General features: G+C 42.0%; 1 protein-coding gene across 1 annotated transcript in view; it reads right to left on the bottom strand.

Moving 5' to 3' along the window:
- Nucleotides 1-11,059: 11,059 nt before the first annotated feature.
- Nucleotides 11,060-27,238, bottom strand: part of PKDCC (protein kinase domain containing, cytoplasmic) — a gene marked incomplete at its 5' end in the record, with an annotated part of 37,748 nt that continues 21,569 nt past the window's right edge. Inside the window, 4 exons of the mRNA XM_010576532.1 lie at nucleotides 11,060-12,309; nucleotides 14,873-15,046; nucleotides 25,015-25,122; nucleotides 25,989-26,068. Coding sequence (XP_010574834.1) covers nucleotides 12,224-12,309; nucleotides 14,873-15,046; nucleotides 25,015-25,122; nucleotides 25,989-26,068 — 448 coding nt within the window. The remainder of the gene's footprint in view (nucleotides 12,310-14,872; nucleotides 15,047-25,014; nucleotides 25,123-25,988; nucleotides 26,069-27,238) is intronic.

The following is a 27,238-nucleotide window of genomic DNA, read 5'->3' as shown; positions in this document are numbered from 1 at the left end:
AAAGGTGGTATCATAAAAAAAAAGCAACCTTCAAGGCCACCTATCTAGACAAAAGGGCTCAGACAGGCAATAAAAGCAGAAAATCATTGAGACAGCAATGAATTATGAAGGCTATTAAAACCCACAACTGAATTTACAGAATCAACTTCCCCTGATGTATTATAAAAATGCTTTTCCCCAGGAACTGGAGATACCAAAATTTGTACTGCAGATTAATTACAGCTTTATTTAGCAGAACCGGGGAGGGGGAGTTCAGCTTGGTCAAAATAGTGTGGATATTAATAGTGTTAAACTTTCCAAATCTCAAATACTGCCAGGAAATCATTAACATTACATTTAACAATTTCAGGTACTTCTGGTTTTGAACTCCAATTTTATTATTTATGGAATCTTGATTGCAGAAAAAACATACCAAGCACTTGTATTTAGATTCTGTTTACAAAGGAGCCCTGTGTTCTCCCTGTAACTTGCATAAGAACAGAAAAGTAGATTATGTGGTTTCTTAATAGTTCTTCACAAAGAGGCTTCTGTTTCTGACAAATGGTTTATGCAAATGTATTCTCTGTACTGCTTCAAGCAGTACTCATGGAAAAATGACATTTTGCAATAGGGAACAATGAATATTCAATGCATCATTTCTTAGGTAAGCTAATGGACAGCTTGTATTCCATGGCCGCTGCCATTCTCTAATTTTGAAATTTTGACAGAGGGCAGGGAAGTATCAACCAGCAGTGGGAGCTGAAAAGCACTGGCTTTCAGCCCTTCCAACAGTATTCCAAGAAAGGCAATTTGGGACTTTAAATTGCAGACTAGAGGAAAATTTTCAGTTTCTGCAATCTCAACTAAAGGGCTGTTTTACAAAGGGCAGTACGGATAAAAAAAATCTAGCTGCATCCTTGAAGTCATAGCTACTGCTGGACTGTGGAAGGGCAAGAGGGTGAAGGCTTCACAAAAGCCTCCCACAGATATTAATCCCTGGTGTGAATGGCACAAAAAAGAGGCAATTTGAAATGTACAGGCTGTATCTTACAGGCCTTATTCATACAAGCAGGCACGCTGAAGTCAATGGCTTTGTTTGTATTGGGCTAGGCCTTGCCTGAGAGCAAAGGCTGCATGAGGAGCCCTCATTTTGCAGTCCAGTTCAGAAAGGATGGGTTGGCAGTGGGAATTTGACCTTTTCATGACAAAACCGACTTAAGCCACCCGTTCACATACAACTGCTATATATAAATGATAGTGTTAATTTGATAGAGAGCAAGAAACCAAAAGGAGTAAGAAAGACAAGTTAAAGTAGCTATAATGTAAATGTTTTAAGCCTCCTTTGTCTCTCATGCACCTCACGTGACAGCAGTAAGCTGTTTGAGTTGAGTCCCATGAGTGAACATAACAGTTTAGGGAAAATAGTCAGGCTTCACTGTCTCCTCCTCTCTCCTCTGCACTCCTGCATTTTTTCACAAACATTTTTCTGGTTTGGAGATAGGATGCAAGTTGTTCTCAAGAGTTGTTCTCAAGAGTAAGGGAATCTCAGCTTGTCTAATTCCTTAGCCATTTGTATTTTGTACTTAGTAGTCTTCTACAGTTACCAGAAAGCTGGGTAACTGTATCTTTGAAACTTAGACACTTGGAGATAAAGAATCGTTCATAAAATCTTCATGCAGATTGAAAAGAGGATCAGATCTCTTACGTTCATTTACAGTAAAGATATTCAGTGTATGAAGCAGAGTAATTAATACCTTTGATTGTTGAGCTCTTCAAGTTTGTCACATTAAGTGCAATTGGAGATTGAAAAACAATTTCATGCATATAAATGTCTGATAGTAAGTACACTTGATTAACAGGTGACCTCAAAAGAGACATTTTGGACATGCTTTAAAACTTGCATTCCAAACTGTGAATTTAACAGCAATGTTGTAAAAAAATAGACACATTAGATATTTTATTTCCACACAGTCATATGAAGTAAATAGCCCGAATTCAGTGTTCAGTTACCTCACCATGATTCCTGAATTAGTTCAACCTATATAATCCATTCATTCAACAAGGTAATTGTGGACCAGAATTCAGCAACTGAGATTGGAGATCCTGCACTACAGGATCAGATAGCACTGGATCTGCCTCTGTTGTTTTTACAAACTATGTCCAGAAAAATCAGAAACTTATTGCTTAGTCCAGATCTATATAACAGTAATACACGTCAAAAAGATTTCAGTATTGCACTTTTTTTTAGTTCCATCAGCAGAGGTGCTTTAAGAAACTTTCCTAACTAACTGTTCAAGAGGTGAGTAATAAAAAATTCCAATCTACATGTAGCAATATCATCCACTGCTAGAGGTGGTGATCTTCAAGGTATAATCTTCAAGGATGGTGAAAAGCCCTACCTTCTTTGTGGAGCCTGAGGTTTTGCTAAATAGATGTTTTTAATGGCCTTATGTGGGCTGTATCTGCTAATATCAAGATTCTAAGCTGAGCATTGTTTCCAACTTCCCTTGGACTGCATTTCTGGCTGATGAACAAACAAATATTGAAGGTAATTCACAGAGGAAAAAATTACTGAAAACACCAAAGACATGTTCCATTTGTAGATTTAATTAAGATATCATGTCAATAGAAAAGCACTCTGTCACAGAATAACGATTTCCTGCTGCTGTATATGCATCAAGCCAAAGCTGAGGAGTCTATTTTCAAAGTAGGAGATACTGGTCCTGCCACAGCTGCCAAGGCAAGTGATATGACGCTCTTGTAGATAATGACTGGAGTTGGTTTGATAATTTAACCTTGTGGAAATCCTGAACTGCTGCTTGACAGAGAGGAGGAGAGTGTCAGAAGAAAGGTCATGTCTGTACTTACTGTTTCCCTCGAGGTCAGTTGCTGGCCACTGTCAGACATCGCAGCCAGGGTGACTGGCTTTTTGGTCAGACCCATCAGGGTCATTTTGGAGACATGAAAGTTGCCTGGGTGACAGGCTTTCAGTGTCACCACAGCTTTGGACACCTATCTTCACGTGATCCTTTGAAAGCCAACAGGACCTTTCGAAACCTAACTGCTGCTTAGTGTGGGGGAAGGTGCCGGAGTTTGTCTCATCTGCCCATTTGCTTACCTGGCACCATTCAGGAGAAGTCCAATTTACCTCTAACATAATTCACAGCTGGGCGTTCTCACAGTGTAAAACCATGGCCAAGAAGCTGCACAGCTCACTGTGTCACAGCTGGGAAAAAGAAGGAGATTAGACAGGACAGAGTAGGTGGAGAACTCATGGCAGCTCCCCAGGGGGACGATAGTCCTCTGAGACCTGTACAGAGCCTAAACAGGTAAGGAAAGCCTTTTGCAACATGTATCGAGGGCCAGAGTGAAGGAGAGATTTGGGTTGCCAAATCCAGTCCCGATTACTCTTTCCCTCACTGGTGCATTCAGCTCATGCTATGCACAGCAGAGGCTTTAGACCAGCTAACTTATTTTTAGAAAGTAAAAGGCCAGCTAGGTTATTTTCAGCAAATAAAAACGAGTCGTTATTTTGACTTGCAGTTTCCAGGGACTATTCCCTTCTGATGAATGAATAAATAGGTATGTACGCATCTTAAACACTAAATGGTAAGATGTCCTCAGTTTGCCCAAATTATTGCATGTCAAGTTGCAGCTAAAAAGACAGTATTCTCATCTCTCCACCAGGCTACTTCATATGTTGTAAATAAAACCTCGAAGCAGACAAAGCCAGAAAACACTGTGTCCCAATAACTTTCCCCAGACAGGCACAGATAGGTGCTATTATGTTTGCAAATCACGTTTCTGACACTGAGCCTAATGTGAAGAGAAAATGCCTTTTTTAAGTTTTCTTGACCAGAATCAACACCAAGACTGTAACAGAAATTGGAGTGTAAACTCAGGTTCCTATTATTGTAACCTCAAAGTTTCTCTCAAATTCCTTCTTGGAAGTCATGCTTGCCCTACTTAGAAAGATACTAAAATACTTCTTACATAACTGCTCAGGAAAAGCTGTACATGGGGAATAAAGTACTGAGCTGGCATTAATTTCATTTTACTCTAGTGTTCTGCAATATGACATATTTTACATCAGCTCTACTGCATCAGGTTCTTCTGTCTATCAACTTAAAGAGAAAAGTTTGACATTAAATTTATTTCTTGGATAATACACTAGATGTTTCTGAAGTCTACACTGAAGCATGAAGTGATAGTGTCTGTTGAAGCCATCAGTTCTTATTGACAAGTCTGGTTAAATTATCAGGTTGTATGTAATTTTATTTGAGTGTAGGAAAATGAAGGTTATAGCCAAGAGCTTGGTGGGGTTTTCTTTCCTGAGATGATGATTTATTCATTTTGGCTTCAATAGCTACGGTGTCAGGCGTATTTTATATTTTTCCAACTTTGACACTTCAAACATTTGATTTCCCTTTGCAACTTCCAACCTAAAACATGTTTCCCATTATATATATTCAAGTGACTTGCACACACTGACTCATGAGGCTGGTTTTTATTTTCACAAAATATATAACCCTATTTGAATAAAATACAGATGGTGCCCAGTACATTAAACACAGCAAATTTGCCATTCCCTCCTTCATCCCCTCTATGTTCTGTTCCCCAGATTTTCTGTGGCTGTATGAAATCTTATCAGCCTCAACAGCTCTAAGAGGACATGGCAACAGAAATTTGATGCCATTCATGTACGCTTTGCTACAATAAATAATGTGCAGTTTCTTAATTATTAGTATTTTTCCATAGGATTCTGTGTTTGGAGCTCTGCTTTAAAGTGGGCTGCATGCCCCTTGGAAAGTACTGAACAGCCAGCTTCACGTGGTCCTGTGGTAGAGTTTGAATTAAGGGCAATCAACATGGAATATGGCACCAAATAACTTTCCTTCCAAGGTGACAGCTGGAGCAAATTCAGCGACCTCTTACATTGCCAAACAATTTTTGAAGGAAAAAAAAGGCAACATACTAATAGTATAGTAAATTAACAGAGTAAATTAGTAAAAACTGCTGAAATTAGTTGAAGAAAAATTGTTCTGGGTTTGCTATGAAAACATAAGTATAAAACATAGTATACACACGCATAAAATTTACTTGGAATGCACAAGATCTAGGTTTTCTAATAAGATTCTATCGGCATCACTAGATGGCATTGGAGGGTGCTTTATCTCATCATGGGAAAAAGGTAGCTTTTGTCAGTAATCCACAGTAATTTTTATTAGGAATACTAGTAGTTAAGGAATTTATTCCAAGCAAGCTGAAGGCATGTTCTATGCAACTTTGGTGAGGGACTTCCAATATGAAGCAAGAACCAAGGCTGGCTGAGCTGTCACTGCACTGCAATTTCCTTTGTCACACACAAGGAGTCCACCGTCTCTGAGCTAGACCTGGAAGACTGAAATTCAGACAGAAATAAATTCCAGAGTGTACCGAAGAAACTGAGAACTGATATTACATGGGCTGGTGACTTCAGAGAGGTAAGAGTTAATCTGTTCCTGAGATTTAGGGTGGAATTTTTGGTGCTGCATATTTGGTTTTCCCCCACAGTAAATCATACAAATATTATTATATAAATTGTATCTCTGTTTTTCTTACACCTTTTTTACTATATAGTTCTCATGTCCCTTTCCTATTACTTTCAGAATGAGATGTGTTTGCCATCCTGTGATTTTTTTTTCACCATCAACATCCACTTTGGAATTACTGCTAATTTTAGTCACCTACTCTTGTCCATTGATTGTTACTGCAAAGAAGCCACACAGAATCAGTTGCACCACAGCTACGGTGGTTTCTGAATTGCAAGATTATTATTACACTTATAGAGTTCTCTTTTATTCATACTCTTTAGTAGTTGGTAAAAAGAAGCAAAGAGGAGTTTGTTCCCATATGAACACATGATTCTGGGAACTTGGTCTTTAAGAAATGGACTGTGTATCAGAATAATTATAGGTCATGGAACATATGTTGTAACATAAGGCAGCAAAATGGTGATTTCTTTTCATATCTGCCACCTTGACCCACAGTCTAAGTCATTAAACTTTTCAATTCTCCAGGTAGAATGTACAAAGTCTGTTCGCAAATTCATTGCCTATTCGACAAAATGAGCATTATTTTTTGCCTCTGTAATATTCGCTCTGCTAAGAGCTGTCTTTTATCAAAATTCTATAATGAATCAGAAATCAGAGCCATATACAGATTAAAACCTGACATTTAATTGAAGTGTTTCCATTCTTCAAACAGGCTTTAGGTTTGTTACTCTTAGGACTAAAGGACAGGATGGTAAAACATGTAGAAAAAGTAGCATTCGTGCTGATCAACAGCTTGTGTCCAAGAATGAGGCAATACCTGCTAGTAAGTCATATAAGGTTTTTAATAGGTCATGAACTCGCACAAAGCCAATGTCTTGTATAAAACATTAAGTACACCCACTTCTAAAAGTGCTACTGTGCCCCTGGTCACCTATTTGTCTGACTGGCTGCTCTGCATTCCTTCTAGTGTATTTATAGAAAGCTGCAATTCATAAATACCAATTTGTACCATTATCTTCATACATGCCAGGTACTTGTAATATTGAAAACTGGAAATTGTTCTTAGGGCATACCTGAAGTTAGCAGAAAGATGATAAATAAGAATGGCATCATACCTGTTAAACAGTGAGTGTAAATGTGTAGAACTCTTATTCCTTTCCTGAAATTATTTATTAAATAGTAAGTCTTTAATTTGCTGTATCTTGCTAAAGCTTCCATCTTAAAGTAAGGTAACTCTTCATGGTGTCATTGTTTAAGTCTCACAGGAACCTACACACGTGCTCACACACACACGTGTGTGTGTATATATGGGAAAATCGGTGTATTTTTCCTCACTTACATGGTCCAAACATTTAGGTCCAAGAGGCAGGTTTTATTAAGTTCCCACTCCATAGATGCTTTAAAATCTAACAGTCTGATTCTGTTTTCTGTGAACATAAATCAAGGATTAACTGAATTACACTGGTAAAATCAAGCCAAGATCAGATTCCGGCTTTATCATTCCAAGAAGCCAAGTTTAGTCTTCCTTCTCAGCCTCACAGTCATTTGCTGAAAAACTGTGGTTAGCAGGGATTTTTTGTTTAAAAGCCGCAATTTCTAATAAATGTGTTGTTTGCCCTCTGGCTTGACATCAAAGACAGTTTCATAATGAGGGTGGCTCCTACTGAATTATATTTCCCCTCAGTTTGCATGGGGAAGTGGGGCACCTATTACACACAGGCAATTGTTGACTGCATGCAACTACAAAGGGAGGATATAAAACAGTTTGTTTCCTTCACGTTTTTAAAATACAGCTCTTAAAAGCATCCATGTCAACTTGAAAAAAATCACTTGTACTTACTTGCAAGAAGCCTACTTGTTAGAGTTAAGATGCCAAGGTCCATGTCTGTGCCAAAGAAAGGATATGGACCCTACGTGGCCTGGGAGCTCTCAGAGGCAGTCAGCCTGAACCAGCCCGATGTGTCTCACTCCTGCTTAAAACTCAGAGGAGAAAAAGATGTTTTCTTAAAAAAAGAAGGATCAAATGATCACATCTCAAGAAACATTAAGCAGAGTGTGATTGTAAAGTCTTTATATACTGCCTGCTTTTCACAAATCTTCCTCTTCCTCTTTGAGCCCCATTTTCTTCTTTCTGCAGTTGACTGATGAAAACTTCAGTTGAGCCTTTTCAACACGAATCTGTTTGACTTCTTTCAACAGTGTTTCACATCTTGACCAAAAGGTTAGGGATAAGTTTTCCTGGAAAAACTTGTGAACAGTCTTGCCACTCCATTTTTCCTCCCCCCCCCCCCGCCCCAGTAGTAGGTTTTAGTTAGTCTTCACAGAATTTACTGCTAAAGAATACAAGATAAGACTCTTCCTACTAAAGTTTGAATATCCTTGTATTCATATATTTCTTCCTGACAGGTGACATAACATGATCTCTGGATCTTCACTATCATCTTCCATCTGCTTTGAATTACAAGTCCTTTAAATCATTTGCTTAATCTGAATTATTATCAACAAGTGTGTCTTTTTTGCTTTAAATAGCAACTGTGCATGAAAGCGTGGGGCCTTATAAACATTACTAGGGTCAGCACCAGTAGAAGTGGAGTAAGAGTATATATTTTGCCTCCCTCCAATTTTCCTTGTAACTCATGCCTCCTGCGTGTCCCCAGGTGTCTGTTACAGCAGGCCGTGGGAGAGCCGCCGTGCAGGGCAGTCCCACTGGGAGCTGCTGGGGCTCTGCTCTCCATAACCATAGTAGCAGAAGGAGCCCACATGGCTAGCTGTGTTTTTCAGGATGCTTCTCTGACTGACTGATTAGTCACTGTCTACTCCTTTGCTCACCTGGTATGGACACAAGGCTGCATTGACTTATCGTGAGCTGTGGTACAAGTTGATAAGGTGGATTTCAGAGGCAGGGACAAGGTCTTCAGTGTGCACCTACCATGGGCAGGTCCTGCTCCATGACAGCGGTCCCCAGCAGTTACCACACTACATACAGTAACTGGCAATAGGAAGACCTGCTTTCACTCCAAGCTGCTGTCCTCCCTGCACCCCACTCTGCCATCCTTCTCACAAATCTTACAGGAAACTTGGTGGTCAGGGCTGGCAGAAGTACTAAGCAAAATGCCTCAGTGAAGCAGCGAGAGGCAGGGCAAAGCACATTAGAAATAGTTGTACTTACACTAAACTCCTTTATCTCATGTCAGAAGAACATTTTTCTCAGAGTCTTCACCAGTGTCTCAGTGCCCATCCAACGTCCTTCACCCTCTATACAAACTTAGCTGAGCACCTCAGCTGGCAACAGGGCCCACTTGTTTTCAGGCTTTCTCTCAGGGTGATGATTGCTCATGGTGATACCGCTAATTTCACCACAGGTTTCTCTTAGGTGTGATGCAAGTTGTAACAACCTGTTTCTGGAGCTGAACACATGAGACCTCAGCTTTCCACTTAAAAAGATGCATTGAAGCTGGGGAGAGGCCTTTGAAAAATGACCAGAGACAAAGCAGTAGGCTCAGACAAGATACAGAAAAATAGAAGAACACATTTTTATTTTGGTCTAAGCAAAGACCAAAGCTCTCGGCGTGTCTCCGCTATGACCCTGAGGATGTCAGCCCGGAGGTGATGCTGAGCAGTGACTGCTTCACTGCCTGGAGCCTGCTCCCAGTGGTGGGGCTAGTGTCACCCCTTCACTAGTGTCACCCCTTCAGCAAGCTGTCACGGAGACGGTGGGCAGCTCCTGGAGGTGCCCTGAGCCACAGCCCCACCAGGGCAACGTGGCGCTGGACTGGACCGAATGCTCAGCACAGCCCCTCGCAGAGCTGCAGCACCCACTGCTTCACATGGCTCTCACTTCTCCAGATTAACTCAACATCCTGTTTAGCACTTCATTTTGTGCACAGCCAATTGGTTTTTCACTGAGGAAATAAGCTCTCCGTGTTCAGCGTGACACATACATAAATACATATGCACATACACACACGTGCATGCACACACACAGACATCAGTCCTTTAAAGCCCTGTGGGTGTCTTCTTTCATATTTCTACCCTGTGGCTTGACAAAGCCAGGAAATGTAAAAAGCAGTCAAAATGTTAGGGGGAAAAACAGATAGAAATGCCTTTTCCACAGAAAACGTGGAGCAGCTCCCAGGCTGACTGGCCCAGACCTGCCAGCTCACTTTGTGCCTTGCTTCCTCCTCCTCCTCCTCCTCCTCTGTGGCTTCTCAGGGGTTTCCATGCCACAAGCGCCAGTCAGGCACTTTGCTGAATCAGACCCACTGCTGCCAAAGACACTTTCTCCCCATAAATTCAGACTTTTACCAGTGCTTATTACAGCTATTAAATTCACTTATTGTAGTATCACGCCTCTCTTATTAAGATTTTAATCAGCATTTCCACTGGAAAGCCTTACTCTCAAAGAGTTATAAAACTGCCTGTATAAAGTTGATTACTGCTGAAATTTAGAATCCAGCTTCTTCGCTCACGGCTATGTTTCTTTCTTGCTTACTTGATTTCTGTTTGCAAAAGCTGATGTAAATTGGTTTGGCAAGTTTGTTTAATTCCAAGGATAAACAATTCCTGACTTAAGAGGCATTTTTTTCTGGTGCGTGGAAAGCGATGGAATGAAATTATCCTAAGTTACCTGACTACAATATTAAAGAATTACCCCGGATATCTTTTTTTTCCTGTTAAATGTTGATATTTTTTACCTAGGAATGCAACTAAAGAATTTAACCATTCACATTGTTTTTAAGCACTGAGTATTTTTGGAATGGTGTACAGTGCTTAATGGGAAGGCAATCACAGAAGGTTAAAGACTTTCAAAATACACACCAGCGCCTAAATGCCAACAACCCATATCACTTCAATGAACTGTGCAGTATGTGTTGGCATGATTTATGTAGCAATTTTAAAAGAATCTGTAGTATTTGTTTATTACCAGAGCATGATTGATGGGTTCCTAAGTGCACGGCGACACAATCAGCTGAGCTATTACGGCTGGGAGTTTGATAATTTGTGAGTTACAGCCATTACAGCATGTCATTTCAGTCACTTGCCAGAAGTCGTTAGGGTATCAGTGACCTCAGAGAAACCGGTGAGACGAGACCCGCGGCCGATGGTGTCACTGTCGGACCACCTCTCCTGCATGGTCACACTGCTGCCCAGCTGCCTTGGCTCTCCTAGTCTCCTTCCCTGACCCTCCTTGGTAAAGAAAATACACCATTTAGCCCAAGGAACAACTCCTTCAGGTTCTGCTCTCATCCTCACCCCTTCCGAATGTTAGAAGACTGGTACCAGTGTGACTCAAGCCACAGGGTAGGAAAGGCTGCTCTAGTGTTGTCTTCTGACAGTCACTCGCTTCGTGACAGGCAACCACGTAGACAAAGCCACCATGTACCCTGGAAATACACCCTTCACTGGGAGCCACTGGAACAACCTCAGTTCCTTCCTGGGACAAATAGCCCAGGCTTAAGTTTACATACAATACATTATGTCTAAGTCTTCACTGGATTTAGGCATTTATTTGCAACACAAAAAAATCAAGTATGAAAGAAATTGTATTTATCTTTTATTTTTCTTTTTTTTTTTTTTACAAAAATAAACAATTTGAGAAACAAAAGCACATTTATTTTCCTGACTGTACAAACTACAAAACAGTATGACATTGGTCACTTTAGCACTTACTTTATTGCTTTCACTGAAAGCAAATTCTCTAGACACACCATGCCTGTAAAACGCATTTTATATAGAATTAAGGCTAGCATTCATTTGACATTATTAAGGTCATTTACTTCTTTCACTCTAAGAATTAGCAAGCAGTGCCTTAGAAAACCAAGGATTTGATGATAAAAAATACAAATAACTGCCAGATAGTCATTAAACTAGTACTGTTCCACCAGCTGGATTGCTTTGCTAGTCTGTCAAAGATGTGGCTTCCTGAACAATTCAAACTTAATTCAACAAAAGTCTTAAGCACAGGCTTAATTGTAAGCATATGCTTAGGCCTATCCCTATTCAGCAAAGCACTGGGCACTTGGTTAAGTCCCTACCCTTTTAGTGGGACTATTCATATGTTTATGTGATTCGCTAGACCTACGAAATGGCTCTTTTAAATTAAAAATGAAACTTTATGATAACATTGGAAGCAAAAATGAAAATTAGCTACAGTCTTGCAATTCTAAACATAACCAATTCCTTCCTTTTGACAAATATGCCAGCATTGCATTTGATAGCTTTAACACAAATGCTGATTGTCTTCAGTAACGTTTGCTGTTCAGCTTACAAACTGATATGCTTCAGTTACTGTGTTGTGATTGTACGTGCCCAAATAAATATCAGCGCGGAGGATACAGACTTCGCACAGAAATTATCAACTTTCATCCCTGTACACACACATACAGGTCAGAAACGGTTTGCTAACCTTGGTTAGAAAAGCCAGAGCTGCCAGCTGATTTATAACCAAAATTATAACCTAACAGTGTATCGTATCTTGTATTTTGCTTTGTTTTTTTTAAAAAAATCACATTTTCAAAATGTTGTTTTATTGCACGTTCATCCTGGGCATGCAGGTTATTTCTTTAAAGTTTTGTTTAGCACTCTATAGATTAGAATGAGTAATAGTGCAATTATCTCTCCGGCCACAGCCGCCTTCTACCTAACAGCTGCCTATATTTATACACAAACAGCTCTTGTCACTCACACGTCAGAGTGAGCCACTTTAGGTGTCAGTCAGTCACCTTCACATATGTTATCTTGTCAGGATCAGGCATGATATGATTTGAGGCCGTCTTGAAGAAGACAAGCTGCCGACCTGCACCGAATAGGAAAAGGGGAGGTGGGAGGAGGAAGCGGGGAAGGGAAAAAAAAAAAAAAATTAGAAGTGATGAACAAAAGGTTGCCTATCTTAAAATACTGACATTTCATATTCTTCTTCAACCTATGCATTTTCAGGAAACCCAAGACTGAACTCTCTCTTAACTTCAACTGGTATAAACCTGAAATGCTTTCGTCTAAAATGACACCAAATCTCCCCTGGTTTCAGTATGTTTACTCTTATCTAATTATGGTCAAGATAGAGCTGTCCACAGCTAATATGGTAAACGAAGGAAAGGTCTGAAGATTTTAATACAAATTTCACATGATCTTTAAAAAAGTATTTAAAGACTCTCCAACTGATCAAAACAGGCTTGAGTTCAGGGCTTAAATGAAGGACATTGATTTGAGTGTACAGGAGCAGAATCATCTTTGCGTGCTTGAATCTTTGCAAAACTGATCAGTGCAATGTATGTTAAACACGACTTTCTCTGAAATAGCTCTTGCTGATCACTTTGTAGCTCTGGGTTTTAAACAAGCTGGAACAAGGTTTCTACTCCTCAAGCAAAAAGCACCAGCAAGTGATAACAGCCTGGGTTAGTGTAAGGCATCTGCCAGATATACATCCAAGGCCAGTGGGGGCTGCGTTTGGTGAGGTTTCACTCACTGGTATTTGTGGGAGCCGCAGTACAGTTCTTGTGTCTCCCCATGCTTAATGACCTGGCATCTTGTTCACAGCCCTGCCTCTCGAGGAGTACCTGCCGTCCCACGGACCCGCACTGTCATTGCCTTTCCTTGCAGAGATACTTGCCACATCTGTTCAGCCTCTGCCTTCCCTCTCTCTAAACTTCAGATAATCAAATGCTATTTACTCCCAGCTGCCTCTCTAGGGGGCTCCCATAACACTATTTTCTTAAAAAGTAGCACATGGCAAATGGGATGCCTCAACTACTGAGCAAATTTCCGTGCCGCAGGTTTCAGGGACTCAAGTGCTCATGCCTCAGGAACACCAAGGTAAAGGGAATGCTAAATAGGACTAGAAATATTGCTACTATGTCTCATTTGCTTTTAATATTGTAACCTCAGACAGGAGCTGCTCCAAACTTCCTATGAATTTCCCTGTGCCATAATAATTACTTTTTTAGTATATTAATTAACTACAATAGTCTGACTATAGACAGACTGACATGATGACCTAGTAGTCACTGGTTAGCCACAGGCAAGGTTAATATAAATTAGTTTTTTCTAGGTTCCATGGAAGTCTCTGTTTGTACCTCCCAGAAGCACAAAAAATGCAGAAAGCTGTAGCAGTACACTACCTAAAATACTCTGAAACATGAACTATCTAAAGTTTCTAGTTGCTAGTGACGCTTTCAGAGCTGGGGACCCGCTAGCCATGTATATAGGCCTGGCTGTGGTGTGTATTTATGTTGCTCAACTAAACACAACTAAAGCACCCAACTGCACCGGGGTAGATTTTGACTTCAGGTTAAGATATGAGATTGCAGAGGTACAGACAGAAAGCTGAGCCTCCGAGCCTAAATAACTTGCCACACTGGGTGCAGTGTGCCCAGGGGATGGGGCCAGCCGCCGGGACATGCGGCTCTCCGGGGCACGTGGGGAAGGGGCGCGGGGTTGGGAGCCGGCTGCGGCATTCCGCTCTTTGAACCCCGCAGCCACTCTGGAGCTGCAGCTACCGGAGATTTTTAGCAGAGACTTGTAACATTTTTGTTTCTCAGATTGCTCTGGAGCGAGTTGCTTGAAACAGGCGCAAGTATGGTGCAGAAGCAGCACGCCAGGGCCAACTCTACACTTGATGTCAATCGGCACCGACTGCCTGCCTTCAGGGGAACCACACTGGGATTGCCAGGCCCACAGACCTTTTGGAAAATGTATTTCTCTTTTCAACAAGTGTATTCTGTTAGACAAGAAAATGAGTTGCGGTAGCAAATGGGATTTTCCCCTGGAAGTTCTACTCCTGCTACATCTACTTCTGCCTGGTTTTAAACCCTCCCTTCTCACTGTTCTTTAGCCAAAGCCCTACTGCCAGAAGCACGATGCTCCCACCAGCAGCAGGGCATCTCTGACACCGGCCGGGAAGTCCCAGCTAGGCACACAGAAGAACCTGTTTGGTTTTGTGTCAAACTGCAACAGCCATTGGGATTGGAAAGATTTATTTAAATCCAGATGTTGGACCACGTCCTGCACATTTAACTGCGGAAAGAGGTCACAGGCTTTTGTTGTGGTTTCTGCTGCTGTGTTTTAAAATAAAATTTCAGACCTCGCGGTTTGGACACCTATGGTCCATGTGCCGTAGCGCTCTGGTGCCAGCTCCCCTGAGTCCGTCGGCAGGTTTCTGCTCCCCCGACAGCTGGCAAAGAGAAGCCCCACCAAAACCGAAACTGCCTCAGCTGGAGCTTCAGAAACTATCCCACTTCTAGCTGCTGCTGGCGGCTCCCACAGCCCAGCACAGCATGCTCCCTAAACTGTATTAAAACACTTAAAGCAGCCAGAATACGTGACTCAGCTGCTGCTTCTGCTCCGCAGCATCCGCAACCTACCTGTCCAAGTTGTCTGGTTAGTTAGGACGAAAGCTTTGCACTGGGAGTAGCTGTCACAGATCTCAATGGCTTCATTGACATCAAACACAGAGAGGAGGCAGCCCTTATGATGGTAAGATGGCCAGCATCTGTAGTTCTCATCAGGAATAAAAGCTTCAGGCACCCGTCTGTACTCTGCAAATAACCAAAGCAAAGCAATCACTTTCAAAGCTCCAGCAAACTGCTTGTTTTTAACAGGCAAGGTTTATTATAACAGCTTAGGAGCAGGATATATGATGGAAAAGGTGACGGGCTAGACTGTACCAGCCCCGGTTTACTCCCAAATGTGTTTATAGCTCTGCACCTTACTTCCTTTTCCTTTCCTCCTTTCTTCTTCTCACCTTTTTCTCCAGAAAGCGTCTGTAAATAAACAGTCTGTGCACAAAACCCTTTCCCCTTCCTCACTGCACAGGCGAGGCTTTGGTTTTATGAGGAGTTTTACAGGAAGAATGTCCCATTGAATAAACAGCATCCACTTGAATGAACTGACTCACTGTCCTACTTCTTAACAGTGAGCAGGATTGTCAGGGTGAGACCCGACCAGGCGTTCCCAGCCCTCCCTCTCCCTCAGAAGAGCATGCTATTTTCCTTCAGCTCCTTTAGAGAAGGAAGAAAAGACAGGCTTTTAATTAAGCAAACTTTTTTTGCTTGCTCAGATTAGTACAAAAGGGGAGTTTCTTGATGGGCCTCCGAAGAGAAGGAAAAAAAAAAGTAGCGGGAGCATGTCAGCATGGTCCTCGCCCAGCGCCTCCGCGCTGCCCTGCCGATTACTCCTCTCCCTTGGCTGCCGTTCAGTCTCACTAGCCTTTATGAGCTGCCTCTTGTTCTCTGTTCACAGCTCCTCTCACTTTCCCAGCCGCTGACGGGGGTTCCTCTAATGAATGCATCAGCAAATTCAACTAATCATTTATAAACATTTCTGTTTAGCGTCCAGACGCACAAATTGATGGTTCGCTCCTGTCTCCCCCCGCTACATCCTATTCAAAAAAATAAATAACATTCTATATTTCTTCTAATTGTATCTATCATGGAAACCAGAGCTGCCGGCCCTGACTCACAGCCTATTCTTAAGTCACTTTGGTTCAGGCATTTTCTGCCTGAAATTGCAGATTCAGCCCCTTAATATTTCACACAGCACACAGTACGAACACCACCGAGTCAAAGGCGAGTGTGTCTACTACTCTAAACTGCCAGTATTTCAACTGGGAAAAGAAGTATACATCCACAAGTGCTCGTTCACACCACACAGTCTGAAATAGTGGGAAACAAATGCAGTAAATGCATTCTATTTTAAGCCTGGCTCAGTAAAAGTATCATAAGAAACATTCCCAAACAACAAGCAAAATCAAAGCTGATCATGTCCCACTTAAATCAAAGGCAAAAAAGTTTTCATTAATTTAGAAAAAGCAGACTCACACAGATGAAGAAACTAAAACCCAAATAAAAATGCAATTTTACATTACAAATGGTCATGTCTCCATAAAAAATACATATGTATTTATTCTGAAGAAAAGTCACAGCATAAATCAAACTGCTACTAGCTGGATAGGTAAAGTCCCTTTTTTTAAATTTCTGTATCAAATGTACAGTGTAACAATAATTGAATGTAACTGAATAATATTCTCTATCTCTGTATGGTCACTGCTGAGTATTGATTTGTACCTCACAGCCAAGGTCAGTAAAATGATATGTGCAAATGAAATGCAAAACAATCAATTCATTATTGTCAGCACCATATACAATAATCTGTATCAGCATGCGTGCCGTGTTGACTGGGTATAAAATGTGACTATTCACAACTTTTCTTTGCACGGCTACAGAAGTGCCACCTAACACTGCACTGCGCCAAACCTCACGCCACAGAGGACGTTCACAGAATGACGGCACTTGCTGCAGCAGAAGAAGATGAAGCATCTGCCTGATTCTCTGCGTCAGCAGGGAGCGTGCACCAGCCCTTCCCGAGGGTGTCCTCAGAGCCCATCGGGCTCCACACCGGGGCTGGGAGAGAACTGCAGCATCCCTCGGCACGCCATCAGGGCACTAACCAGAGCAGCCCCGTGTCGCATCATGTATTTTTCTCCATGCAAGGCAGAAGCCCAACTGGAAGATACTTATTTTGAATTATCATTAAATTTTTAAACTCTTCTGTGCCCAGATATGCCTCTTAATATGCCTATAGCACTTTCTTTCTTCTCAACAGTTCCCGGTACAGCTGTCAGGGGTTAGGCTCTCAACTGACATAAACAGATTTCAAAAGAGCAGCAGTGATTTACATGACCTGAGGCTCTGTTAGAGGTAGGAGATAAAGTTCTCTCATTCCATTGACTTTTTCAAGGTGACCGAGCCTGGTAAATCATTTGGGCAGCTTGGACACATTAATCGACAGAGTTGGGCCAGCAATAACTGTGATGGTGATGGCAAGCTCCTGGCTTGCAGGTGCAAGAAAGGATGCAAACCCCCACGCCGGTACCTAGGGTGGTCTCACCATGCAGCAGAGCCCTGTGGCTGTTCCTACTCTCCTTGCTGCTCCCTGCCAGTTCCTACACAAGGAAGCCACCACCATCTGCATGACTCATGGGAACAGGGCAGCGTAACAGGTACACAGCAGTGTGACCCACATGCAAAGAGCATTTTCCTTGGCTGGGAGATCATCGAGCACCCGACAGGTGAAAATACAGCCACCAGAGTCTAAGGGAAAGCACAGAGTGAGTCACACAGCCTCTACGAAGGCAGCTTCTGGCAGCTCCCCCGAACTGGCACAGACCGCTGAATGCCTGCAGTTTGGGGATCTGAGCCTGCTGCCTACAGGGAGGGGAGTGGGATGCAGCGAGGGGGAAAGGCAGGAAGGCAGCAGGGGCGGCTGGCTGCCTGGGAGTGCCTTCCCCCAGGAGCATCCCGATGGGAAGGCAGCCACGAGGAGCAGAGAGCGGGACGTGCGATGGCCCCGCACCCTGGCTCACACTCCCAAACCAGCCCAGCACTCCCACCGCCCTGGGAAGCCAACACGGGATCTCCTCTTCCAACTATTACAGTCAGAACTGATCAGAAAGTCATTGCAACACCAAGCGCTGGTCTGGGGAAACCGCACTTCTCTCCAAAACTCACTTTATCTCGAGCAGAGCAAGGTACCTGCCTTCTCCGTTTGCACGGCAAAGGCAAATATCCCTGGAATCTCTTATTTACACAGCAACAAACTAGGGAGCTGACCCCTTAGCCCTTATTTGTACGAGTTGTGAAGAAATGCACTCCTCACATGAACTAGAAGGACGCTCCTGAAGGATGCCCCTCCACTGAGATGTGCTCTGGCCATGACATTAGCCCCAGCCCACAGGAGAGCTGGGCTTCCCCTACAACTTTAAATGATCGTCTTGATCACTACAGTGCGGTTACTTCCTCAATTAAGCAATACTCCACTGGTTTAAAGACAGCTCCAGCTCAGGTTTTTGTCCTGCCAAGACCTGAGACTTGCTTAAATGGAGTCCGTGGAATTTGAAGGCTCACGGCAGTAAATCACATCATAAAAAGGTCAAAGTTCTGGTCGATTTCCAGACTAATGGTGTTTAAAACCAATAAATACTTGCCTAATACTACAAATGCAGCTATAAATTTACACTTTTGCATACATACACGTAGCTTGACACAAAGTACATAAAGTCTATCAAGGTAATGGCAAGGAACAGGTCAGAGAAATGCAAGATGTTCCTACCGGTATCACAACTGAAAAAGAATCCTTTTCTCCATCTACTGGTTTTGTGAGGATTGAAGCAAATAAATGCAATGCAGTAAGCCTGATCTTGATGTCGCTTACAACAGATTTACTCCAGCTTAACGTACAGGAGCTGATTCCCTGCTCACAGTTATACAAATAAATCCTACGAGGAAAACGTTTTTCCTGCCCTGTAAACATTGTAAAACTTCAACATATCTTGCTATGCTGAATCTGGGAAATCCTCAAAAGTTTTGTTTTGTCATATTTTTAATAGTTTTAAAATATTTTTACAAGTTTGCTCTGGTCAATCAAAACACACTGTTTCGATCCCACCAAAATCTCAGGAAGTTTGTTACAGCACTAGCCAGTCCCCATGACAGCCACAGTGATATTCAAACCAAGCACCTTCTCATGACAGGTGAGAGGCATCTTTAAAAGCAATCTGCAGCATCACTGACCAGTGCAACAGCTATAAAAGAAAGTCAATGCTTTAAAATCTTATTCTAAATTTTTTCCATCAAAAGTCACCTGCGTTGTCCCAAAGCCGACTACAATCTATAAACACACTCATTTTCACTGTACTAGACTGAATCATATAAATAACTCCACAAGTATATAATAAACTATGTGAAACCGCCTGTGGTTTCCCCCTTTTAGCTTGTTTGAATCACCCTAAATCTGACTTTAATCAGTCCTAATGACCGTTTATTTCAGCCACAGCAGCCAGATTGCATTTTTACTACCAACTACAGCTACTCGTTGGAAATTTGCCCAGTTCTCTTTTCTAGTTATCACCTGCCAATACACCATGGGTCAATGACACAGATGCAGTAACGTTCATCCTTGAGAGAGAAATCATGTTGCTCCTTTTCCTCCCTCCTCTTTTCCTCCACTCTCCAGAGGAACACTGGCAGTCGACTCTGGATTTGCTTTTAATTGCTTTGCTTACAAGTAAGCAGAAAGAGCCTGATCTTGCCAATCTCAGCAAAAAGTGGTATTGAGCAGCGTTTTGCTCTACAAACAGTCCCCACCGACTCCCAGGGAGCTTATGGAGAACAGAATCAGATCCTAAGTAGACAATAATACACTTATGTTTTTAGTACGCTTCATTTTATGCTGAAATTTTCCTCATGCTTCAATACCTCACATTTAAACATGTTTCTGACAACAAGCCTCGCAAAGCCGTACGCACAGTTGTGCTACAGAAAACTATTTTTTGGTATGTCTGAGAAAATGACATGCTAGGCGTATCCTGCCTGTCTCTGCTTTCAATCATTTCTGACGAATCCCAACTGTTTGGAAGCACAGACAGGCCTGGCAGGACACGGGTTTGCCGTCAGACCGGGAGATAGCCCTGCTTCTCTGGTGAGTATTTCCATCCTTTGGCTGTTTCCCGCGTGCAGGCTGGAAGCGAAGTAAGGCTTGCCTCTTTTTATATGCTTCCATTGTGCTTACAGTAGAGCCATATTTAAATCGGTATGCAGGCTGTCACCGAAACACAAATAATAAGAAGAACAACATGTTCCCTTGCATTTTATTCCCATTAGCATGACACAGCTGCAGTGGTTTTCCTGCCTCGTGCCCCACGTCCCAGGGCCGCTCACCGGGCTGCGGAGCTGCTCTGCACCCACGGCCACCTCTGCGGTGCACACCGACTTACCGAAAGCAACCAGCCCAAACTAGTGCCACAGGTGCTTGTAAGCTGCATCTGGCCCACTCGCTCACAAAAACAATGATGCTGGTGATGGACGAGCCCAGAGGTGTATAGGCTCACGTCGGGGGGCATTTAAGCTTAAAGACAGATGCCTACAGGATTTGTAAAAGACGCTCGGTGACTTCTTTAGTGTTCTTCAAAGGAGCTGAGGACCGAACCCATCAGCAGAAAGCGTTTTGCTGTACGCTGCCAAGTTGGCCGCGGAGAAGTTTAGCGACAGCAGAACACGTTGCTCAGTGAATAGGGCATATGGTTTGCACGATGGTGGAGATACGTGCGAGCAACAACCAACCGGTCACTATATGGCCCCACCGTATTGCCGGGGCCGTATGGCTGCAAAGCAACCTGCTCCTGTATTCCTCTGTGGGCTGGGATCGCCCGGCTGCTGATGCGAAAGCCCTCTGCGCAAGGCAGGGTGGAGAGGGAGACTTTCTGCCCGTGCCTGCAGCCCTGTGCATCTTTCCCCCTCAGCTGGCCACAAAGCAACCTTGACGTCCCTGGGAAAGAAACACCAAACGCACAAGTGCCAGAGAAAGCAGGAATCTGAGCTGCAAGGTCTGGGCTGCAGTACACTCCTGGCTGAGCCTTCAAGTGCCTTCAGCAGCACACTTTTAGCCTTAGCATTGTGGCCTGCCGTAGAATATACAAACTGCCTCAAACAATATTCCAGCAACCTTGCAAAATTTCTCTTTTGCATATACACATGTCCACAAACACCGCCCGCCCCCCTCCCCGATTTCAGTAATTCTTGGGCGGATTTACAATTTCCTAAGCAGATTGCTATAGCGACCCTTGTAGAATATTTTTTTCAAAACACTGTTGTACTGTAAATGTTTACATACAGCATAATCCTGCCAAATTATCTTAATACAAAGGAAAACACAAAGTGTCTTTGCTTTATGTCCAGCCTTCCAGCTTTTTTAGCATTGAGAATGTACTTTCAACTAACAACAGCGGCTAATTATGCCTTTCTGTGGGCTTGCACACCCTCAGGCCTAATAATGGGTCATCTATTAGCTTTAATGAATAACAAAGTTATTCGATTTACTAGTGTTAGCTGATTTCACGCATTTCTAAGTAAATTCTGAGTTAACTGAAGGGCTGAGGCTTAGCTCAAGGGCCAGACACCCAGTTGGTACAAATCAGTCACTTGATTGAAGTAATAAAAATGTTGATACTGGGGCAGGACTTTACTGATGAACATCAGTAGATTTTTTTTATAGCCTTCTTAATATGGATAATTAATGGAACGACTTAATCATTTTCAGATAACATATGTCAGAAGAAATACATGGTTCCTGTTTTAATTCACATTCTTCTGGTTTCCAGCAAGAGAGACCAACAGTCAATGGAATATAAAACTATTTGTTCATAGTGTTGTTTTAAACACTGTAATGTTCCTACATCAACATTAACAGTAGTGTGATTTATGATTACAGAACACATACATAGCTATCGAATGTCTCCCACGCCTCCACTCTGTTTCTAAGATACTAAAGCAAAGTCCAGAGCATAATATAATTTACAGCACTATAAAATCTTTTACAACTGAAGCACAGTGAAAGCTTAATATCCAAGATCTTCTGTAATATGACTATGTCATCTTGTTAAACTTCATTTATGGGGACACTAGGGTTGACAAGAACTTTCTTCACGTCACTTCCCTACTGATTATCAATATCACCTTTCTCACTTCATGGTGTTCATAGGAGGAGGTCTGCCTTTCGAAAACATAGGTTCAGATAGATAACACACTGTTTCCTCAAAGTTTATGTTTTACAGCCTTAGATCACTTGCCGAAGATCATGATCTCTTCTTTCCTAGTACAAATTTACAATGCTCTATCCAAGACAACGGGTAGTTCAAAGCATTTAGACCTAAGACATATTCTGAAGACTGTTACCCCAACCTTCTGTGATTTCTTTTCCCAAAAAAAGGAAACAAAACAAAATCTTGCAATTCTTGGATCTGAATTCTCCACTAGTTCTGCTTTTAGGATTTCAAAATAGATGACACACCCGAAAGGCCTTGTTTTGTCACAACCCTTTAGATGCCAGAGGAGACTGGCGTTGTTAATTCTTGACATTTCTACTGTATGAGAGAGCAAAAGTCCTGGGAGCCAAGTCACCTTGTGAGATTTCCATCATCTGGAGCAAAATCGATGTGAACTTGCACCTGCCTGGTCTTGGCATACCAGTGTACGAATGCAAGGCTCTGATCAACTCCGATCTGGCCTGAGAACCAAACCATCATCTCTAGTTTTATCTTAACCTACCACTGGGTTGGAAAACACTCTCCTTGAACTTTCATTACGCTGTAGAGCAAGGCAGAAAATGTTTAAAAAAATCCCACAACCTTAAACTTTTTTTTTCTTTGCTTCCACAGAGTAAGACAGTGTCCTCCTAGGCCCCAAACAGGGCCAAAGCAGGACCTCAGCTGACAGCCTGGGAAAGCACCGCAGTTGTCCCTTTTCGCACTCATCTTTCCCTCCACCACCCACTAGGAGTTACACAAATTATTCGGTCTGCTCAGTTGTTCAGCCCCGGTTTCAGCGGTCAGGAGGCCAGCTCAGCTGGGCACATCCTGCTAGTGGAAGAGGTTGATAACTTGGACACCGGTCTCTTCCAGCACCACTGACACCCTCTCCTACAACTTCACTGTACCATGGGAGAATTTCTCATTCCATAATCTCTGGATAATTTCTAATTAGTAACCTCTAATTCCATAATCTCTGGACTGACAATATTAAAAACTATTTCTAGCATGGTATTACCAGTCAAATACCAGTTGAGGAAGGAATATGTTCAGAATAAAAGTGATATGAACGGGTAGGTAGGTGTATTTTCACCCTCACAATATGACTTCTTCATACTTTTCTGGCAAGGAAAGGGAGCCTTAAAATAGAAATAAATTACAACCCCTTTTCTGTTTGGTTAAAGTAGCCTTAGAACAAACAAGAAACAGGCCTGCACATCTTAAAGGCATGGCAGCTAAGTCTGAAAACACATCTCATCTAAGTGTAATTTCCACTAAGATATCTGATCTCTCAGGCTTGCCATTGGTTGAGAACATTTTCCTATCAAGGAATTCAACATTACACTCATGGTCTTTAATGTAGACCGGCCAAATATGTTACACAAAGCATCTACAGATTTTCAACATCTTTGCTTACGTTGTAGAATGCCTAAGTCTATGAGAAGTGTCCTACAAATAAAAAGGGCTCCTTGCACAGAAGGGTGTTACTAACCATGAATACGGGTAGCAGATTCTGCGTTATATTATCCAGGACTCTACGGAATTAAACTAACACAAAAATGTGTAATTATTACAGTAGCCAAGTATACATGGAGCTCTGCTCCATATTAGTAGAAACCTGCGCTGTTACATTTACCACCGCTTCCTAAGCTTCTCTCCCTGAGATTCTTTATAAACATGACAGCCCTCTAAAATGCAGAACTTCATCTTGTCCTGATACGGCAGTTAAATCTGGAATCAACCAGCATCACAGAAAAACTTCAGCCCTCCTGGCACTTCTTCAACAAAGGACGTGTTTGTACTATTGATTGTACTGCTGAAAATAATTTCGCTGTGTTGACAGGCATCACTCAGCACAGATTGTGATGAAAAGCTGAAAATTAGAAAGTTAAATGAACACCTGCAACAATTTTCCTGCCAATTTTACAACAAAATAAATATTGAATTATTCTGATAAGTGGGTCAAATTCATCCCTGGTGTCATGGCCCTTTAAGGTTAACAGCGCTACGACAGGAATGAATTTGGCTCCTGTGTCTTTCACAGAGCAAATGCTTCACTGAACTTTTCAAACCCCCTGTGCCAACATTCATCTTCATTTAGAACCCATCTTTCCCTCTTTACTGAGCTTTTGCAGCAAAGCCATAATTTTCTTATCAACTTGCAGTCAATTATGTTGACAGTTTGACATGAATATTGTACGTACACAAAAATAATTTGCAAAACAGCTTTTTCAATTGTTAGACTTAAAGTCATTTCCATCATACATAATCTTCTTTGACATGTACAATTCCACAAGCTATCCTTCCGGGAAGAATATGCAACCCTTCGTATCACAGCAGCTTGAATAGCATTCTACCTACTTGTGGTGCTGCAGAGACTTTATGAAAAAGATACTATTATGCAGCTTCGTTTTCATCCTGTCCTTTTCTTTTCTTTTTAATTCTATTGCTAGCCGAAGCTGAGGGACACATTATTCTTCTCTTACAAAGCAAGCAAACATTTTATTCTTCCAATCTAGAAGTGCTTACATTGCAAGAAATTCCTGTAAGTCCCAGGAAATCCATGGAGGGTTACGGCATCTTGATTAGATTGCCCCTGACTCATGTTCGGGCAGGTTCTGATACTCCAACAGCAGACAAGTGTGTGGATGTCATGAAACACATTTTCCACAAATCTGCTATGGAGAGCAATGCTCCATCGGATTTCCTTATCCCCATTACAGCCTGCTCACACCTATGGATGTCCAGCTACGTCATTTAGTGAGAAGGGCTTCAGAAGGCACCCAGGAAGCAAAAAGCAGACAACAGATTATCATGTGTATGTTTTCAAGGGCCATCGAGCCCCATTTTCTGCACATTTGCCCTTTCAAACCTCAAAATAAAGGCAAAGTCTCTGATTTTAACTTTTGAGAAAGACCACTTTACCAGCTTTCGGCATCCGGGTCGTGTTCTGTAGGTACTCTCCACTCTTATACAGATTCAAAACTCTCTCTAGCTGAGCAGCTGTCTCATCTATTCCCCAGTGAAGTTCTCCTTTAAAAGCACAGAAAAAGAATGAGTTAGATGAGGAGCAACCTGCATAGGACAAAATGCGGTCACATTCGAAGAAAGCCTTAAGCATCAGAGCCCAGCAGTGCCCTGCTCTATGGTGGCCCTGTGATGTGGACATGAAATCCCTGAGTTACTAAAAATTGGGTTTCATACCTGACATGAGCCAGGCATGTCAAAGGCTGGCTCGTCCAGCTGGGAACCCCAGGCCTGTGGGCAGAAAACACTGCAGTGAGCTTCCCACAAGGGACGAACTTTAGCCAATCCAGGGAACTCCAAAGGCTTTGCTTGTTAATTAGCTATAGCCCAGCATCGTTAACTTCCCCGTTGAATGCACACAGTACAAGGTACAAAACCCCTAGAACAACGCACCGAAAACCCTCAAATCAGATTTACAGGCACACGCAACTACTCTTGTCCCAAAGGCACTACCTCGGTAATGAGTAAAGATCTATGGTAATGTCACTTGCCTCTGGCTTCTGAGGTGTAAAAGCACCACTGGTACCATTGGCAATGGGGAAGTATCCTGTTTTTATCATTAAAATTCCCCTTGCCAGAGACGGGGTTCCTCCAGATCCCGCAAGTAATTGCGTCTTCATGCAGGCCACCCCAGTGCTGAAGTGTCAGGAGGAAGTAAATTCCTCTGTGAAGCCTAGATAAAATCTCAGAATGGGTTTCTCTGGTATACGGGGCCATTCTTGCCTTCTCTGTATGGGGGAAATTTTACCCTGGATAGAAGAACAATCTGGTTCTATTGCAGTGAACATAAAAGCAGCATCTGCCCCATCCCAAACATGACAGTCACATTAAAAAAAGGAAATATTTGGCATTACCATGTTTATTCCAATTACCTGTTGCATTGACTATCTTATCCAGTAATGGTCTCAGTGAGGATGGAGCACTGTGTGGAAGAAGATATGTAAAAAAAAACCTGCAATGGAAAAGTAACCCATATTGAAAAATTTAAAAAAAGAGTTTACAAATGTCTGGTAACTACTGAACAACATAAGGAATAAAATTCCTATTGCTTATAAGCCACTGACCTATTCAGGAAATATAATCATATTCTATAGTCAAATAAATATAGAGCTAAGACTATTCACACAGCTGTCTGGCATACCTAGACCACGCTGTTATACACAAGGCTGCCTTGTAACTCTGTGTAAATGTTCCATTAACACATAAATTTGCTGTGAAGCCCCCTGGATTGTGACTATTGGCAAAGCTGTCTGTACTTTAACAAAGTAAAAGGATGCCATCAACCCCAGAAGTCTTGGGGTTTTTTTCAAACTTTGAAAGTGCATAAATCGAATTTCTGCTCATTTCAAATAACTGAATATTATTTTCTTTTCTACAGTTTTCTTAGATTTTCAAATGAATTACCAGGAGAAAGCCGCCTTCTATTGTTTTAAAGCCACTGCAATTCAGAATGTCTCCTCTGTTCTCATAATTTATTTAAATTCAAGAGGAATTCACGATGGATGTATATTCTCCATTTTAACATTTTTAATTACAAAAGAAAAAACAGTATGCCTTCACCATCACTCAAAATACACTTAATTTTCACATTGTTCCTTTAAATTCTATTACTCTGCCAATATTACTACCTATTGCAAACTCAGTATCATAGCAACCTAAGATGGAGACGGACAGTTCAGGATCTGACAATATAAACAGAACTATCAGACATAAATATTAGGTAATGAGCAGAAAAGGACACAATTGGGAAATTGCCCTGCTTTACCTCTAACCTGCAAAGCAAAGTACAATGCTTTTTCATATACAGAGACCACATGGTCAGAAACCTCCAGGGACTCATGCTCAGGAGGGAGACTAGCAGACGTCTCACATAAGCACAAATTAAAAAATTAAGTTACTGATAGCAAAAATTGATCATAGACTCAGGTATTATTGAGCTGACATAGTCTACTTACACAATGAATATTTCTTTGAGATCATAACTCCCTTTTTCGTCCCTTACAAAAACAGTATTTATGAATTTCCCAAGCAGGATTATCCCCAGGTAGGTATTCTTAGCGATGAGTATGAAACAGCCAGTATAAATACATACAGAAATCGAAGAGGCAGCATAACATTTGTA

Source organism: Haliaeetus leucocephalus, unplaced genomic scaffold (genome assembly GCF_000737465.1).
Source record: "Haliaeetus leucocephalus isolate CR32 unplaced genomic scaffold, Haliaeetus_leucocephalus-4.0 Scaffold526, whole genome shotgun sequence".
Classification (NCBI taxonomy): Eukaryota; Metazoa; Chordata; class Aves; order Accipitriformes; family Accipitridae; genus Haliaeetus; species Haliaeetus leucocephalus.
The sequence above is the reverse complement of the archived record's forward strand: the minus strand, read 5'-3'. Positions and strand labels throughout refer to the sequence as shown.